At 42.2% G+C, this 19,472-nt stretch overlaps 1 protein-coding gene across 1 annotated transcript in view; it reads left to right on the top strand.

Annotated features, from left to right (window-relative positions):
- LOC126278418 (uncharacterized) overlaps positions 1 to 4,322 on the top strand; it is a 97,788-nt gene extending 93,466 nt beyond the window's left edge. The window contains exon 4 of the mRNA XM_049978528.1: positions 3,846 to 4,322. Within this exon, the coding sequence (XP_049834485.1) occupies positions 3,846 to 4,180 (335 nt within the window). The 3' untranslated portion in view covers positions 4,181 to 4,322. The remainder of the gene's footprint in view (positions 1 to 3,845) is intronic.
- The last annotated feature ends 15,150 nt before the right edge of the window (positions 4,323 to 19,472 follow it).

Raw genomic sequence — 19,472 nt, 5'->3', positions numbered from 1 at the left:
CGAACGCCGAGTCAAAATGTACCCGTATACGGCGATGCTGCGGGCACCAGTGACGTCACAGCCGGCAGCTCGGGGCATACGAGAAAGGCAGTCCGCGGCGTGTACGTCACGAAGGTAGTCCTGCGCTCGCTCGCTCAAATCAGCAGACAAACTACGCATCTACACCTGTTAACTCGTAACTAGGCGTGCCCGTACAAACGAAAACTGAATCTTCTGCTGGAATCCGCTATTAAGGAATTTACTGTTATTAGTCCTATAATGATGGGAAGTCCACGTGCCTACTTATAATTAGTTACGGCTGTACTGGCGTACAGTAAAATAAAATCAAGCTAAAACGATTATCAGTTGCATAAGGCGCCACTTCCAGCATGTAAGGGGTACTGTTAAGCAGAAGAGACTATATGCTATCAACAAGCCGTTTTACCATTTATACCGCATGTTGATCATAAATTAAATTTTGCTGTAGTACTGTTAATGAGTAAGACTTCATAATAGCAGATTCCAATGAATCTGCGAGTTAGCAGATGTAGAAATGTATTTTGTCTGCTGAGCTGAGCCAGCGAGCGAGTTCAGGACTACCTTTGTGACGCACGCGCCGCGGCCTGTCTTTCTCGTGGGACTCGCGGCAGCTAGTGTATATAAGGGCTGTCACACAACGTGAAGGCCTGTTTAGCCTTAGGCTCGTGTAATTTTAACTACTTGGCGTGGTTGGAAACTCGATAACTTGTGATACAATGCTTTTTCTTATTTTTAGTTGACAGGGTATTGGCTAAGACCCCTGTGAGCTGACCCCTGTCAGCTGATGCAGAATCACGTGAAGGCCGCTTTTGTTCACTTTTCTCACTTACAATAAAAAAATCAAAAAACAGAAAAAAAGATAAAACAGTAGACAACAGATTGTGCTTTCGTTTCCTGGTTACTCTGAATCTTTTTCTCTTTTTTGTTACCTTCAATTTTTTTTCTGAGTTTGCAGCTCACGTTACACGATAGTTTTGACTATGGTCATCTGAATGTTCATAAACATACGAAGCGATTCTGTTAAAAAGTGAATTTGGTAGAGCACTTGCCTGTGTAAGGCAAAGGTCCGGAGTTCGAGTTTCGGTTTGGTGTATGGTTTTAAAGTGCCAGGAAGTTCAATATGCGCAGTAGTTGGAGAATAAGTACAGATATTTCTATTGCTGACAGGAGAGAGAGTACTGAACAACATTACGTCAGTATTTACTTCATTTGTAGACTAGTAATTATAGCTGCTACAAGCAGTATGTTTTTAGGGTAGTTAGTACCTCGAAGTATTTGCGACACAAGCAAGCTATTAAAGTTTACATATCGCTGGGCAGCAGATGAGGTATTAAGGTGGGACACTTGGACGCAAAACGGATTGTCTATACTAACAGGTGTAGTCTACTTCCCGGAACTGTTACTACTGTACAGAAAACAATAGGTAGTAACTGATGTTCTGTGTTTGCGGGAACTCTCCATCTTCACAGCCAATACCCTGTATAATGTTCGATTTGTGCACTTAGAAGCCATAACACAGTTCAACTGACGGTACTCTTAGAGAAATGTCCAGCTGAAGTTTCAGAACAATATGCACCTGCACTGCCTTCAGGGATTCTAGTTATTTCTACGCGATCTCTGAGTTGTACTCTAAGTGCTGTCCGATGGCTGGCTGAGAATCTTCTAGGAACAAGTGAGGGTTAGTGGAATTTGCTGAGAAGCGTTGTTGTTGTTGTTGTTGTTGTCTTCAGTCCTGAGACTGGTTTGATGCAGCTCTTATTGCTACTCTATCCTGTGCAAGCTTCTTCATCTCCCAATACTTACTGCAACCTACATCCTTTCTGAATCTGCTTAGTGTATTCATCTCTTGGTCTCCCTTTACGATTTTTACCCTCCACGCTGCCCTCCCTTCTTCTTGTCAAGTTGTGCCACAAACTCCTCTATTCCCCAATTCTATTCAATACCTCCTCATTAGTTATGTGATCTACCCATCTAATTCCGGCCTCGGTGGTCGTGCGGTTCTAGGCGCTGCAGTCCGGAACCGCGAGACTGCTACGGTCGCAGGTTCGAATCCTGCCTCGGGCATGGTTGTGTGTGATCTCCTTAGTTAGGTTTAAGTAGTTCTATGTTCTAAGGGATTGATGACCTAAGATGTCAAGTCCCATAGTGCTCAGAGCCATTTGAACCATTTGAAACCATGTAATCTTCAGCATTCTTCTGTAGCACCACATTTCGAAAGCTTCTATTCTCTTCTTGTTCATAACTATTTATCGTCCATGTTTTACTTCCATACATGGCTACACTCCATACAAATACTTTCAGGAACGACTTCCTGACACTTAAATGTATACTCGATGCTAACATAATTCTCTTCTTCAGAAACGCTTTCCTTGCCATTGTCAGTCTACATTTTATATCCTCTCTACTTCGACCATCATCAGTTATTTTGCTCCCCAAATAGCAAAACTTCTTTACTACTTTAAGTGTCTCATTTCCTAATCTAATTACCTCAGCATCACCCTACTTAATTCGACTACATTCCATTATCTCCGTTTTGTCTTTGTTGATGTTCATGTTATATCCTCCTTTCAAGACACTGTCCATTCCGTTCAACTGCTCTTTCAAGTCCTTTGCTGTCTCTGATAGAGTTACAATGTCATCGACGAAACCTCAACGTTCTTATTTCTTGTCCATGGATTTTAATACCTACTCCGAATTTTTCTTTTGTTGCCTTTACTGCATGGTCAGTATACAGATTGAATAACATCGGGGACAGGTTACAACCCTGACTCACTCCCTTCCCAACCGATGCTTCCCTTTCATGCCCCTCGACTCTTTTGAGCTGTCATCTGGTTTCTGTACCAAATGTAAATAGCCTTTCGCTCGCTATATTTTACCCCTGCCACCTTTAGAATTTGAAAGAGAGTATGCCAGTCAACATTGTCGAAAGGTTTCTTTAAGTCTACAAATGCTAGAAACGTAGGTTTGCCTTTCCTTAATATATTTTCTAAGATAAGTCATAGGGTCAGTATTGCGTCACGTGTTCCAACATTTCTCCGGTATCCAAACTGATCTTCCTTGAGGTCGGCTTCTACCAGGTTTTCCATTCGTCTGTAAAGAATCCGCGTTAGTATTTTGCAGGTGCGACTTATTAAACTGATAGTTCGGTAATTTTCACATCTATCAACACCTGCTTTCTTTGGGATTGGAATTATTATATTCTTCTTGAAGTCTGAGGGTATTTCGCCGGTCTCATACATCTTGCTCACCAGATGGTAGAGTTTTGTCAGGCATGGCTTTCCCAAGGCCGTGATTAATTGTAATGGAATATTGTTTACTCTCGGGGCCTTGTTTCGACTCAGGTCTTTCAGTGCTGTGTCAAAATCTTCATGCAGTATCGTATCTCATCTTCATCTACATCCTCTTCCATTTCCATAATATTGTCCTTAAGCACATCGCCCTTGTATAGACCCTCTATATACTCCTTCCACCTTTCTGCTTTCCCTTCTTTGCTTAGAACTGGGTTTCCATCTGAGCTCTTGATATTCGTACAAGTGGCCCTCTTTTCTCCAAAGGTCTCTTTAATTTTCCTGTAGGCAGTATCTATCTTACCCCTAGTGAGATAAACCTCTACATCCTTACATCTGTCCTCTAGCCATCCCTGCTTAGCCATTTTTCACTTCCTGACGATCTCATTTTTGAGACGTTTGTATTCCTTTTCGCCTGCTTCATTCACTGCGGTTTTATATTTTCTCCTTTCATCAATTAAAGCGTAGCTTAGTTGACATGTACTAACGAGCAAGTTGGTGGAGGACTCAGTGTGTGTGCTTGCCTGGTGCTGCCGGCAGACGCGTCCTACTTCTCGGCGGGCATGGCGCTGTGCCGCGCCAGGGCTCGGCTGTGGAAGGGCGGGCGCGCACTGTTCGCCGTGGCCAGCGACGACCCGGGGTGGTGCGAGCGCCACCTGGCGGACGGGGGCGCCAGCCGCGACGTGCTGGTGGCGCGCGGGGGTTCCCCGGAGCAGGACCTGGCGCTGCTCGCCGCCTGCAACCAGTCGCTGCTCGACTACGGCACCTTTGGCCAATGGGCGGCGCTCCTGGCTGGCGGGCCGGCCGTCTCGCTCAGGCTCGACCCGCACGTCGACGAACACCTGGCGCGCATGCCGGGGTGGACGCTCGCCTGATGACTCTGGTTCCATCTACCATAGATCACAACTTAATTTTAGGGGGATATCGTGTGAAGGACACAGAGGCTGAACATCATACCACAGTGCACATCCATTGTAATGATATTCAAATGAATAAAATGGACTTCCTTTTACACTATCGAAAGCATTTCACTCTCTTCATATGACGAACCGTGCGATGACCTTCTAAATGGCACTCATTTGCCCATATAACACAAATATCCATATCTGTTGAAACCCCTAAACTCATCACTAAAAGATCCCCTCCCCTTTTCTCCTAAGTACTCATTTAATTATGTTACCACAAATAACACGACTCACCACCCATCGATGTGCAACAGACCCTGTGGTGTGCGTACTGTAAGATCTTCGGTACACAAACCATCAGATTATTTGAGGAGGAGGAGATTCGTGTTTAACGTCCCGTCGACAACGAGGTCATTACAAACGGAGCGCAAGCTCGGGTGAGGGAAGGATGGGGAAGGAAGTCGGCCGTGCCCTTTCAAAGGAACCATCCCGGCATTTGCCTGAAGCGATTTAGGGAAATCACGGAAAACCTAAATCACGATGCCCGGAGACGGGATTGAACCATCGTCCCCCCGAATGCGAGTCCACTGTGCTAATCACTGCGCCACCTCGCTCGGTCAGATTATTTGACTTATCGCTCTAACGAAGTAGGCGAGTGTCAGCAATATGTCTCGTGGTCTTATCGTGGCGTGTTTATCTTTTGCCGTTAGGTCAGACTATAGAAATGCCACTTGCACGCTTAGAGTAGTAGATTGACGGTGACCAACTTTCAACAGAACTTGATTAATTTTCACACAGATTTATTAAAATAATAAAAAGCAAAGATATACGGAACTTGATTCTGGATGGTGTTTACAACTGACAATCTGAAGTTCCTTTGGTCTTATCCTCACATATCTCTGATACTTGAAAAAGTGTCATTTATCTTCATGGCTATGTACAGGAATATGGTAATCTTTTTAGGCGCAGACTCAAACTTGACTATAGACTGGTACAGACTAAAGCAGACTGACTAATCGGAGGTCTGTACACTCGTTATAATACCTCGCGCGTTCAGGTATCACTGCGCGAGTGTGATCCGCGAGGAGAAAAGGTTCTACGTTAACAGCAATCTCATTGGCTGCGTTACATGTTAATACGCGGATCGGCGGAAGCAGAATTCGGTCCGTCTCTAAGACAGCATCATCTGGTAGTGCGGAGACGGACGAGCGCTGCGCCTGCGCTGTTGTGCTTAGCGGGGCGCGCTCTGTTGGGAAATTTGTGTACGCGCTAACTACGCGGAACTATCTACACAACAGACCCACTTTTTCAGGTACCAAAACTCCATATAAAATTTCACTTATATTGCCACCTCAACACTATCCTCGTATACACCAAGGCACTGTCGTTCCCTACACCTATATCTACATGCACACACTACAGGTCACCGTCGGGTGTAGGGTACCTGATGTAACTCCCCAAGGCCAGAAAGCCTCAATGAACAAACTTTGTGAAAACTTAAAGTAGGGAAGTGAGTCATCTTGACAATTACAACAACTATTGGTGATAAAAAAAATTACACTGACAATATTTTGATTAACAACTATAACACTCAAATACTGAGACTAACATACAAAAGAGGAGATGAAAAGGAAAGGGTGGTCATACATTACCTTTTAAAGATCTATAGAATACATTTAAATTCATATGAGCGAAGGTTAAATCCAAGGAGGTAGTTCGGCCAAAGGTAACATTTACCATGGACCATGGAAGAGAGTTGTAGCGGCATCGAAAAGGAAATTCAATGCATCTTCAATGCAACTCGGGTATGGAAATGTTTAGATAGTTGCTCCTGAGTCGCTCTAGAATACTATTGCGATAGTCTTCTGGAAGCAAACGCTATTAGATTGTTTCAAAAATGGCAAATGGCTCTGAGCACTATGGGACTTAACTTCTGTGGTCATCAGTCCTCTAGAACTTAGAACTACTTAAACCTAACTAACCTAAGCACATCACACACACCCATGCCCGAGGCAGGATTCGAACCTGCGTCCGTAGCGGTCGCGTGGTTCCAGACTGTAGCGCCTAGAACCGCACGGTCACAACGGCCGGCTAAATTGTTTCAGTTGTGAAAGTTCGACAGTTCGGGAGAGAGAGACTAAAGCCATACTCAGTTATTCGACTGGATAAAGTAATCTTTACCTTTATCAAAGCGTCGGTGATTTTAATTGAGTGATACTGATTTACTGGACTTAAACTTCGGACTGAAGAACAGTTACGACCTTGATAGTAATGGATCAGTGGCACGAAAACCATTAGCAGTCTTGAGCAGGACACAGTAATACAAAGCGATGTAGAAAAACCAATACGCCGTTCAATCAAAAGTTGTTGTCAACGTCACGATTACTGGACTGATGAGAAGTTAATCTCGAATGACATATCGGTGTTTGTGCGTGATAGGGACAGACAATTAATTACAAAAAGATTAATAAACTATTAGTCAAGAGATAAATCAGGTGTATCACCTACATGATTCGAGGAATAATATTACTTATGTTCATACTAGTGATTGAGTCTTTTAAGCATTTTAAGTGACTGTGTGAAGAGAGAAATAACAGACAGTGAAAGGTGAATAATACAAAAATCAGCATTACGGCGAGTTACAAGGAGGTTACTTCAATGTAAGTGATCTCTCGAGTTACGTTGGACCGTTATTAATAATTTGACGTAGCACCGGCATAGCAACGGAATTACGAACAGCAATTACTAATCCTCGCTAAGGATGATGTGAAAAACGACAGTAATGATAGGATTAAGAACCAACATTTCACTGCTCAACGAAACTAACCGGGCCTAAGATAAAAGATAAACAATTGATCAGTTAACACAAACTGTTAAGACTGTTACGGACGATCGATAGAATGTTTCTTAACTACGCGAGGAGCTGTGTTTTACTGAAGTTACAGGTGCTGTTCCACGTCATAGTGACGGGGATAAACAGCATTACGAGTATCGTTTCCTCCCGGTGAGTGCAGAAGGAGGGAAGGGACGTCAACACTGATCAGTTCACAAACAGAGCAAAGGAAAAATGTCTTTACACCTTCTTATGAGCCCAAATTCCTCTTATCTTATCTTCGTAGTCCTTACTGAGAAGTATGTAGGAGGCAGTAGAATCATTCTGCAGTCAGCTTCAAATGCCATGCCTCCAAATTCTCTCGACAGTGTTCCGTGGGCAGAGCGTTGTGTACCCTCCACGGATTTGAAGTCACGAAGCATCTCTGTAATAGTTGGGTTACTCCTCGAACTTACTGGCAAAAAATCTAGCAACTCTTAAATGCTTCAGTGTCTTTCTTTAATCCTACCTAGTGGCGATCGCAAACACTCGAGCAGAAGACAAGAATTTGTCGCACTAGTGTTCTAATTGTGGTCTCCTTTACACACGAATTACACTTTCCTGAAACCCTCCAAGTGAACTACGGTCGACCGTTCGCCTTCCCTACGTGCTCATTCCATTTTATACTGCTTTGCAGCGTCACGCCTATATGACTGTGTGAAGCACCACACTGCTAATGCGGTATTCAAACAATATGGGACTCTGTTACCTACTCATCTGCATTAACTTTCATTTTTGTAGGGGAGCGAGGGGTTTGTTGTAACAGTTTTCATGAACACTAATATATCTTGAGATCCATTGATGAAATTGCTACTAAATAAAGATGGATGGATTCTGTAACTCTTCCTCTAACAAATCGAGTAAAAAGTATACCATTACTATTGATCATTATTTTACAATCAATTATTTGCTACAAGAAGTGCGGTGTTGCAACTTACCTCGTGCTTGAGGCATGTTGTGACGTCTACTGGGGCAAGTAGTAACGACAAAAAAAAACAACAATAATACCTCTGATCATTTATTCTTTTTTTATTGTTAACAAAATTGACATCTTTCTAAAGTAAGTATTATGTAATTCTTATCAAAAAGTAACTTAAATACACTTTTTAAGTAATCAACACTTAAAAATTAAGTAATTAACTGTTTTATTTAGTTAAACACTACTTATAATCATCATGGCACTTTTCAATCACAGTAAGTAATTAAATTATTCACATCTAAGGTATGCTTCGTAATTATCTCTTTTTAATATCTATCTAACAAAGTATTGCTCTTATATACGAATCAACATTTGGTGGGTTTGATTATAATTAAATTTAGTCTTCATCTGAGCTATAATTAATTCAAATAAAAGATATAGTGTCTTCTGTAACACATCCTACATGTGCCCACATTTTACAAATGCAACACTCTACCCAATCTTCTTTAGTTGAATCTGTGTAAGCGTTACCACATACCAGACAATACCACTCTTCTAACTCAGGTTTTGAATCTGAACATAAAATCCTTTTTTTTTTTTAAGCTCTGTTCACTCCGGTTTTATGTTTTGTTGATTTACCTTTGCCTTTCCCCTCCCCCTTCCGTTTACCTTTTCCTTTAATTTTGTCATCTTTTTTCTGTTTTTTCTTCATCTTTTCCTCACATTCCTTTTGTAAAGCTTCTATTTCAGGAGTGTCCGTCAATACTGTAGATTTCCTTTTGCGTCTGCTATTTGTATTAGTTTTTCTTGGTGGCGCTTTTGGTAGAACTCTAATCTTCGATGGCGAAAATGGTTTTTGTAGACTGGGGCAACTCGGAGTTGGTTCGTTCGCAGTTTCGATTTGGCTTATAATTTCCGTGGTGCTGATATCTAATTCAGGGGCAGAATCTAGTAGCTCTGGATTTTCAAGATTCAATGACAAATTTTCTGTGACATTTACGACATCTGGCTCTTGTATAGGATCTGGACGATCAGTAACGTAAGATGGTGCAATGTCGGAGTCTTGGAAAATATCAGCATTCAAAGGCCACACACCAGAAGCTTTAAATCCACTCATAATATTAGCAGGGTTTAAAGCAAGCGTAACGATTCTTTCACAGTACCTGGGGTGTCATATATTGGCATCGTTTTCCCCGGATTGTTGCGCATACGTGCTGTCTGTGCCCTATTTATGTAATTTTTAAAAGGGCCGTATTATCCTACGTCTAAAGGTCGCAAATTGTGGGAGCAGTGCGGGGGAAACGATAACATGATGACATTACTTTCTTTGGCTTTTTCATCGACTCCAATATTAACGTGGTAGCTACGGTTGTCAAGTAGCAACAGAAGTGGCTCTTCCTTGGTGGGTTTGGCATGTTTGATAAAGTGATCCATAAAGATTATAAATTCTTTTTCGTTCTTCCATCCAGAGGAATTACCAGCTCTAATGCAATCTGGAGGTCCATCGCGAATAAACATTTCAGAATATTTGAGCCTGGGGAAAACGAACATCGGTGGGATAAAATTACCCGCAGCGCTAGAGGCACAAGCAAGTGTTACAATAGTTCCCCTCTCAGCCGATGTGATAGCTCACATTTGCTCTTGGCCACTAGCAGCTATTATTTTCTTAGATTTATGAACCGTTGTGACCCCTGTTTCATCAATGTTCCATATTCGAGAAGCATTAAACTGATGTTTTTGGAGAAGTCGTTGATATATTACAAAGAATGAATTAACGTTAGTCTTATTGAACGACGTAGATCGACTTAAAGACGTCGCATGTGGTGTCCTTAAAGTTAACTGTGGACATCTGCGTAAAAAATTTTTGAACCAGTCAGCACCAGCCATGTTATTTTGATGCCAAGAAGGGGGAATGTTTTTAGCATTAAGCTGCACACCGCATTGGTAAGCTAGTTTCCTTACTTCTATAGGAAGTGGCCCAAAATATATTTCGGCGTACTTGAGTAGGTAGGAACTCACATTACCCTCTTCTTCTGCCGTAAATACTTGTCTAGGCTTAACATAACCAACTCTTAAACATTAATTATTGTTCTTTTTCTTTATGTATCTATAAAGAGAGACGTGACATAATCCGAAAGTCTGACTAGCTTTCCGAATACTTCATTTTTTTTTTCTACAGCTTCAGCTGTCGCTAACTCGTACAGTTCTTGGCTTTGTGTTGCCCGCTCTGACTTTCTTTTATACACCCTCATTCTAGAAGAAAGGAAAAAAAAAAGAAAGTAGGTATATACATCATAACGTGGAGCATGTTGTAACACGTTACAACAAGCCCTGGGATTTTGTTATAACTAACCCCATGGTATGATTTTTAACATTTATCAAGATAACTATTTAAACAATTTAGCAATCTGAAAAACTGTTCCACATTATCAGAGATAGATAAATTTGAATGTAAATAAGATATAGAAAGTATGCAATTAGTCGATAATAAAAACGCAAACCAAAATGTTACGATAGTACAATTTTATATTACCTGGCAAAAGTGAAGCGCGTGCACACTTCCGCTCACTTCGCCAGTCGGAGGGACACTGGCAATGCCAACATGATGCGGCGCTGTCTATAGGTCAAATTGAGACTAAGAAATAGTCTAATGAAGTTTAAGATCCTGGTGAAAAGAGCCTGTTACAACTTACCCCTCTTACACCAAGCCCCTCACTCCCCTACGTTATGGGCAAGCTGCCTCTCATTACACTAACTAGAGATTTTGCCCAAGTCATCTCATACCCTCCCTACAGTCATTCAACGACGACACATTCCCGTCGTCACAGTGTCATTATCAAACAGCTGCAGATTGCTACTCAGTTTGTCTGTAAGATCATTACGTATATAGCAAATTAGAGCGGGCTTATCATACTCCTCTTGGCACATTCCTGACGATAACCTTGTCTTTGATAACACTTGTCATCGAGGACAACGTACTGGGTTTTATCACTCAGAAAGTCTTCAAGCCCCTTACGTATCTCGGAACCTATTCTGTATGCTCGTACATTTTTCAACAGTCTGCAGAGTTAAAGCAGAGTAATCTGGGAGTATGGAATCTGACTGTTGCCGTCCATCCATGGTTTGAGGAAATCATCTGAGAAAAATCGAAAATAACTTTCACAGTAACGATGATTTCCGATACCATTATTATCTGTGGACTGAAGCTGTCTCAAGGAAACTTGATATGCTTCAAATGGCTCTGAGCACTATGGGACTTAACATCTGAGGTCATTAGTCCCCTAGAACTTAGAACTACTTAAACCTAACTAACCTAAGGACATCACACACATCCATGCCACAGCACGGGCACTAAGTGTAAAGTTACAGTTGTGGTTAATCTTCTATTCAACTGTGTGAACCAGTTCATCAGTAACCACAGACGGGCGTCCACTTCGTTCTTGGTCGTACACTTGATCACATCCTTCATTAGACAGTCTGACCCATCTTCTATCCATTTATCTTTTTCTTTATTGTTATTTTTAAACCTGTTTACAGGCAGGCCTGCAGCAGCATACTACGCCGTTCTTTCGCCTCAGAGATACACACAAGATACAAATGAAGAAAAAGTGAGATAAAAATACGGTGGACATATAAGCAGAGACAAACACTTTTTCAAATCATGGAGCCGTTCAAGGGCGTAGAGTCCAAGGTAAAAGATGTTCAGACAGAGGTGCACAAAACGAATAACACCGAACCACTTAAGCACAAAACGACGGCACACACAGAAACACGAGGCATTGATCTCTGGCGCGCGAATGTTCACTAACTGTCTACGAGTCTGGGGACCTGCCAATAGAGGAGGAGGGGGGGGTGGGAGAGGGAGAGGGGAGAGCAGATGCCATGGGCAGGAGAGATAGTGGGGAGGAAGGGGGGAAGCCTGGGGAAGAGGGGTGGAGGAAGGGGACGGGGGAAAAGGAAAGAGAAGGGTGGGAGGGTGTCTAAAGGAAAGGACACAGGAAGTGGGGGCGGGAAGGATCAAAGTTGATAGGAGTGGTAGATGGAGGGGAGGAGGACATCATCAGGGAGGGGGAGCTGCCGGAAGCCACCTTGGGAGAGGGTAAGGAGGGTGGAGAGATGGAAACCGGGTGGGATGTGGGAATACAGGTGCGGCAGCGGGTGGGGGTGGGAGAGGATGGGAGAGACCAGCGGGTGAGCAGGATCGAGTTTGCGGGAGGTGTACAGGATCCGTATCCCTTCAAGGAAAAGGAGGAGGTGCGGGAACAGAATGAGATCGTACAGGATCCGCATAGGGGAGGGGAGACGGATGCGATAGGCGAGGCGGAGAGAATGGCGTTCAAGGATTTGAAGGGATTTGTAAAAGGAAGGGGGGGCGAAGATCCAGGCAGGATGGGCGTAACAAAGGATAGGGCGGATGAGTCTATCCATTGAATCACTCTCAGCATTTTGTCCGTAAGCCTCGCAGATTTGTCGATGAATTTCCTTTCGTTTAACTTCCTTTGCATTTATAAAATGAATTACAGATCTGATTTCACAAGCGGCGGCATTTTCAATTACGGCTGACATGATAAAGAAGCACTACAAAGCACTCGTAAGCAGCAGCGATCTGAGAATGGTGTACGTGTCTTCTCTTTGAGTCAGAGTGACTGACGCGCCATCTCTGAACTGAGATTGTAGCGCTATCACGGATAGAAATAGAAACGGAACTAACTTAGTGGATGCCCCTCATAGTAACTGCGGTTGTCACACTATAACGTTTCACATGTCTTCCTGCATTTGGCGCTACCCTCTGCTTGGCTGGTGGTTTTAGTATTTTAGTGAACTGTGTATTAATATTGAGTTTGTATGTTCCAGAAGCCGTTATTGGTATGCGCACGTCCTCTTGCTTGTTGTTGTCACTTGGGCTCTCGAGGACAGAATATAGACGCGCTGCCGATATGAACGCCAAACGTCGAGAATGTAATGATTGCTGTGCACATCTTTCAGGCTATCATAACATCATATTGCCGGATGTTTGTCTTAATAGTTAATTCATGTATTTATGAGATCTTGCTATTTGAGTAATTTTGAAACCTAATAGCTTTTACAAATTGTCATTTTTCATATTCACAAGGTCTGATAATTGACCTAATTACACAACTAGTGAGCTCAGATCTGCAGTTATGTTAAAGTTATATTTGCGTGAGGTAATTTTTTATTAATTTCAAGTTGGGGCCATAAGGCTGTTTATCGCTTAAATTTTTTTTTAATTATTCTCATTGCTTTTATAAAACTGAATAATCGATTTGCAAATTCTAATTAATCATTTTGTTGTCTCCAGTGCTCTGTTTCCATTAATGTGGTGAAAACAAATTTTTGTAATGTGTAAGGTGTCAGGCAAATCCAACACCTTCCATGAAAACACTGACATGATAAGCAAATCCAGTAGTATGTCACATAGCTCCGAATAAATCGTGACATTAAATTAACCAAAGTAATATGAGTAACAAGTGAGCAAATGGAATACCACAAACTAACACAAGAATGCCTAAATGCATGTCGTACCTTCCCACCGTGAGGACGACGCTGTTCCGAGGGGAGAAACGAGAACAGAAGCCGAGAGCAGAACCGTGTTCAGCTAGAAGGCCCTACGATAAGGGACGGACTGGACACCTACGTCGCCAGCTAACCACTAGGGCACACCACCCGCAGTTTTAGCGTGAGACTTTTTCGCGTCTCTGTTACGTCAAGGAGCACCCCCCAGCCCATGTTAAAAGCTAGAGCCCTCCAGAAAAACAGTATAGATCTTACGATAACAGAAAAAGGGCCACTACCACCCGCAAGTTTTAGCGTGAGACTTTTTCGCGTGTCTGTTACATTAGGACAATCCTCCAGCCCATGTTAAAAGATAGAGCCCTCCAGAAGAACAGTATAGATCTTAGGATAACGCTAAAAGGACCACACCAGCTGCAGGTTTTAGCGTGCGACTTTTTCACTTCTCTGTTACGTTGCAAACTTTAAAAACGTTGCCCCACCACGAAAAGTATAACGTTTCTCATTGGATAGACAGAATTTTTGTAGGTGGAGCTTAAGGTTAACATTGAGACCCTGATTGGTCAGATGGAAACACAGCCAGATAGTTTTTCTTAAACCAACTTCGGTAAATTGCAGTTAGGAGAGAGTTAGTTCGGAGACGGCGAGCTGGATGGCTGCTGCGCCGGCCGCTGCCGCCCTGACGCTGCTTAAACTCCGACAAGGTAATGAACGCACGCGATGCCGCATTTTTGAGCGCATAAGGCTTCACTCAGAACTGCAGAAGTCTCATCTGGTACACCCCCTTTTTGCGTAATACTACTGTCGATCGTTACTTAAAACTCATGGTATTCACATTTGCCACTTGAAGTAAAGATCTGAAACGCTATGATTTTTCTGTTATATAGTTATTGAGAAGCCACATCAGCCACTGTAATTTACGACAAGTTAGATAAGTAATTAAAGATAATTGAGGGTCACTGTAGACCATTTTGATAGTTTTCTCTTTCGTGAAACTTAATTTAAACCTAGATTATAGATGTGATATGGCATAGGTCATCCTTCGATCCATTGTAGAACTTGGAAACCCATTCAGGGAACATTCGTTCACATTTTTGTTGAACGTAGTTTGTTTTTACCATCCTGTATTAAAATACTTCGTTTTATCAATAGTGCAATTTATAAACAATGTTTTGTGAGCAGATTAAAATTTCCAATGGTAAACTTAACCGCTTTTTCGACGTTATTTTACCAGCTAACTAAAAATGGGAAAGCCTAGAAGCCCTTCCACTACATTTAGTTAGTATTAAGATTCTTTTACAGGGAGTGCAGTGGAGCTGACACTGAAATCATTAAGCATTTGGTTATATCATTGCTAGTCTCACTGAACTCTTCTGCGTTCTACATGTCATGTGTGGTTTGGCGTCTCTTGACCAGCAACAGGTCCGAGGTTCAAACAAGACAATTCCCTAAAAAACACGCTCAGAGCGTCGTTGCGCGAAAGTGGTAGGGAGACACAATATATAACAAACAGACACCACCATGAATGTTCAGAATTGGTGTAAACAAATGTTTGCATCCTCAAATGTGGACAGCATTCCACTCCAGCAGGCCATGTGCCCTACTTACCAATACTATACCGTACCAGATATTGCTTTGTAAGTTACCAGGTCCGTTCTTTTACCCTTCTGATATACAGCATTTACCCGATTTTCTTTCCAATCACTTGGGATTTTTCACAGGGTGAGAAATGTGCAGTAACTGCAAACCAACGCTGTAGAATACTCTGTGTAAATCTGAACTGGGATTCCACCAGGAAATGGCCAATTATTAATTCTGAATTTCAGTGACTTCTCTATGCAAGTTATGCCTATTACTATGCGTGGTGTTAACAGGCAATAATGATACCTTCATTGCATATACGCACTACATTATAAACCCTGGGGGATCAGGTGCAGCTGCGAGCAATGACGACAGTGGACAGTGGACACTAAACGCGTAGCTTGTGGCAAGAAGTTAATTGTGGTTGTTTGGAAACCATGCACAGATAGCATAAGCGGTTAAGGTAGCTGCCCATGTAAAGCGATAAACGCGGATTAGAGACCCGATCCAGCACAAATTTACATTTGTCGTCATTGGATTTATTTCTGTACCCCACTGTGGCTGAGGTCTGAGTTTCTATTGTGTCATGACAAATACTAAGTTCTCTCTACATGAGTTTGTATGATGGCCAAACGACACTATGTTTGCACGATCGTGTTGCGTGAATAATTTCTTAAGCATATGAGAGAGGACGAGTCACTCTCTCACTATTCTCCTTACTCAAAGGTGCAATTCAGTGTGATTTTACTCCCAAGATATCTTTTTTGTGATACAACAGTTAGGTATCAGCATGAGCAAGCGTAGATGGGCGTGTGTATTTTGTTAATGCATCCAAGATCTTTATAGTGGCCCTCCTTCGGAAAGTATTTTCTGGAGTTGAGAACAAGCAAGTAGTTTCGACATTTAACAGTAAACCTTGCAGTAGATGTTTGGGGTTTAAAGCCATTTGCAGCTCTTAGGAGAAGGAACATCTCGAAATACTTATTAGAAATGGGCAAACTCGTTCATCCTTGGGAACTAGTTCACTGCTGGTCGTTCTTTTCTGGGAACCGTTCATTTTTAATCGTTCACCGTTCATTTGTGCTTGGTTATAGTTCTTATGAAAAACTGAAAACTAGTAGTGTAGATTACTGAAGGAAGGAGGACACCAAGAGAGGGCACTTGCCTCCCCCCTGGAGTATAGAGTTTTTATTCATTACAAAATTCTTACACACTTTCAGAAGTAATTTCTGTGATTCTGCAAAACCTCTCGTTTAGCCAACTGTAGCCTTGTGTGGCTGATCGCTGGGAAATAATATAGGGTGGCGCACCGAAAACCGGCCCCGAGTACAGACTGCTTGCCAATTACGGACGATGTGTTGCCCGTTCCGATCAGATACAACAAACAGACAAACATGTAATAATTAGGCAGTGAATAAAAAACAAGCTAATGCAAGCAACAATTGCGAAACAATCGATGACGATGTGTAGAGAGCTGGAGAAGAGAACATGAAAATATCACGCGAAGCGCTTGGGATTTAGCTCATTTAGTCTTGTAAACCTGTTGGTGGCTGTTTCCCAACTTAATAGACCACAAGTGTCTTGTATAAAATTCTTCGTTACGACTTCCACTACATAGCTATACTATGTTGTAAACAATAATCGTTTACACCCTATATATACTTCACGTTGTCTCTGAGTTCGTAGGCGAGGTAGAGACTTTATGGGAGCACAAAATAAAATGTGGTTTTCTCATACTTGCGTCACACGCTTAGTAAAATTTAGGTTTTTATGTTGCATTATTAAAGTTAATACAGAAATAATAATAATAATAATGTTCGCAGTAGTAAAGTTTTTGGTTTGAAAGCTCCTTCTGAACAAATGTTTCTGAGATAATAAGTAAATACGATTTTATGGCAATCTATGTCTTTTCAAATGGAGAGGCACCGCTTTTCCTACTGAGCCAAAATGACCCACAAACTACTTCTTTTTTTTCCAAGGAAACCAGACTAGCAGGTAATATAAATTGGAAACAACCAAACTTAAAAATAATTAGAGCCTTCCAAAATGTAATGTTTTGTATATGAAAGATACACGAAAATCGTTTTATATGAATTTTCTTACACTAAAATTTAAGCACATTATTGAAAGTTAGCTGCTAAATCAAGTCGATGAAACAAAAAAATTTATGAGTAACAAAAAAAAACTTGCCTTGTTATAAGTATGTCTTCTGCTGTTCATCGATATAATGAAGTTAGTTGATGTGGCCTTTTGTTACCTGAAAAGACGTACCTATTACATAGGTTTACACTCCAAGTGTAAACACAGCCAAAATCTCTCAGACAAACAGAAGCTAAACGTTGTCAGAGTTAGCGTAAGGAGGGCTATGCGTGAAGCGTTCAGTGAATTCGAAAGTAAAACTCTATGTACCGACTTGACAGAAAATCCTAGGAAGTTCTGGTCTTACGTTAAATCAGTAAGTGGCTGGAAACAGCATATCCAGACATTCCGGGATAATGATGGCACTGAAACAGAGGATGACACGCGTAAAACTGAAATACTAAACACCTTTTTCCAAAGCTGTTTCACAGAGGAAGACCGCACTGCAGTTCCTTCTCTAAATCCTCGCACAAACGAAAAAATGGCTGACATCGAAATAAGTGTCCAAGGAATAGAAAAGCAACTGGAATCAGTCAACAGAGGAAAGTCCACTGGTCCTGACGGGATACCAATTCGATTCTACACAGAGTTCGCGAAAGAACTTGCCCCCCTTCTAACAGCCGTGTACCGCAAGTGTCTAGAGGAACAGAAGGTTCCAAATGATTGGAAAAGAGCACAGGTAGTCCCAGTCTTCAAGAAGGATCGTCGAGCAGATGCGCAAAACTATAGACCTATATCTCTGACGTCGATCTGTATTAGAATTTTAGAACTTGTTTTTTGCTCGCGTATCATGTCGTTTTTGGAAACCCAGAATCTACTCTCTAGGAATCAACATGGATTCCGGAAACAGCGATCGTGTGAGACCCAACTCGCTTTATTTGTTCATGAGACGCAGAAAATATTAGATACAGGCTCCCAGGTAGATGTTTTTTTCCTTGACTTCCGGAAGGTCTTCGATACAGTTCCGCACTGTCGCCTGATAAAGTAAGAGCCTACGGAATATCAGACCAGCTGTGTGGTTGGACTGAAGAGTTTTTAGCAAACAGAACACAGCTTGTTGTTATCAATGGAGAGACGTCTACAGACGTTAAAGTAATCTCTGGCATGCCACAGGGGAGTGTTATGGGACCACTGCTTTTCAATATATATATATAAATGACCTAGTAGATAGTGTAGGATGTTCCATGCGGCTTTTCGCGGATGATGCTGTAGTATACAGAGAAGTTGCAGCATTAGAAAATTGTAGCGAAATGCAGGAAGATCTGCAGCGGATATGCACTTGGTGCAGGGAGTGGCAATTGACCCTTAACATAACAAATGTAATGTATTGCGAATACATAGAAAAAATGATCCTTTATTGTATGATTATATGATAGCGGAACAAACACTGGTAACAGTTACTTCCGTAAAATATCTGGGAGTATGCGTACGGAACGATTTGAAGTGGAATGATCATATAAAATTAATTGTTGGTAAGGCGGATGCCAGGTTGAGATTCATTGGGAGAGTCCTTAGAAACTGTAGTCCATCAACAAAGGAGGTGGCTTACAACACACTCGTTCGACCTACACTTGACTATTGCTCATCAGTGTGGGATCCGTACCAGATCGGGTTGACTGAGGAGATAGAGAGGATCCAAAGAAGAGCGGCGCGTTTGGTCATAGGGTTATTTGGTAACTGTGATAACGTTACGGAGATGTTTAGCAAACTCAAGTGGCAGACTCTGCAAGAGAGGCGGTCTGCATCGCGGTTTAGCTTGCTCGCCAGGTTTCGAGAGGGTGCGTTTCTCGATGAGGTATCGAATATATTGCTTCCCCCTACTTATACCTCCCGAGGAGATCACGAGTGTAAAATCAGAGAGAGTCGCCGGCCGCGGTGGTCTCGCGGTTCTAGGCGCGCAGTCCGGATCCGTGTGACTGCTATGGTCGCAGGTTCGAATCCTGCCTCGGGCATGGATGTGTGTGATGTCCTTAGGTTAGTTAGGTTTACGTAGTTCTAAGTTCTAGGGGACTGATGACCACAGCAGTTCAGTCCCATAGTGCTCAGAGCCATTCAGAGAGAGTCGAGCGCGCACGGAGGCTTTTTGATTACCGGTCGTGGACGCTGAATAGCCAGAACTAAGTTCAAGAACAATTTGGAACACATGTAAAACATGCGAGCGTAGTGAACACAACGAACAACTGGATACTGAACTAACCAGAATCAATTGGCAGTGGAAC

This window comes from Schistocerca gregaria, chromosome 6 (genome assembly GCF_023897955.1).
Source record: "Schistocerca gregaria isolate iqSchGreg1 chromosome 6, iqSchGreg1.2, whole genome shotgun sequence".
NCBI classification, from domain to species: Eukaryota; Metazoa; Arthropoda; class Insecta; order Orthoptera; family Acrididae; genus Schistocerca; species Schistocerca gregaria.
Note: the sequence above shows the minus strand (reverse complement) of the source record. Positions and strands in the feature narration are given on the sequence as shown.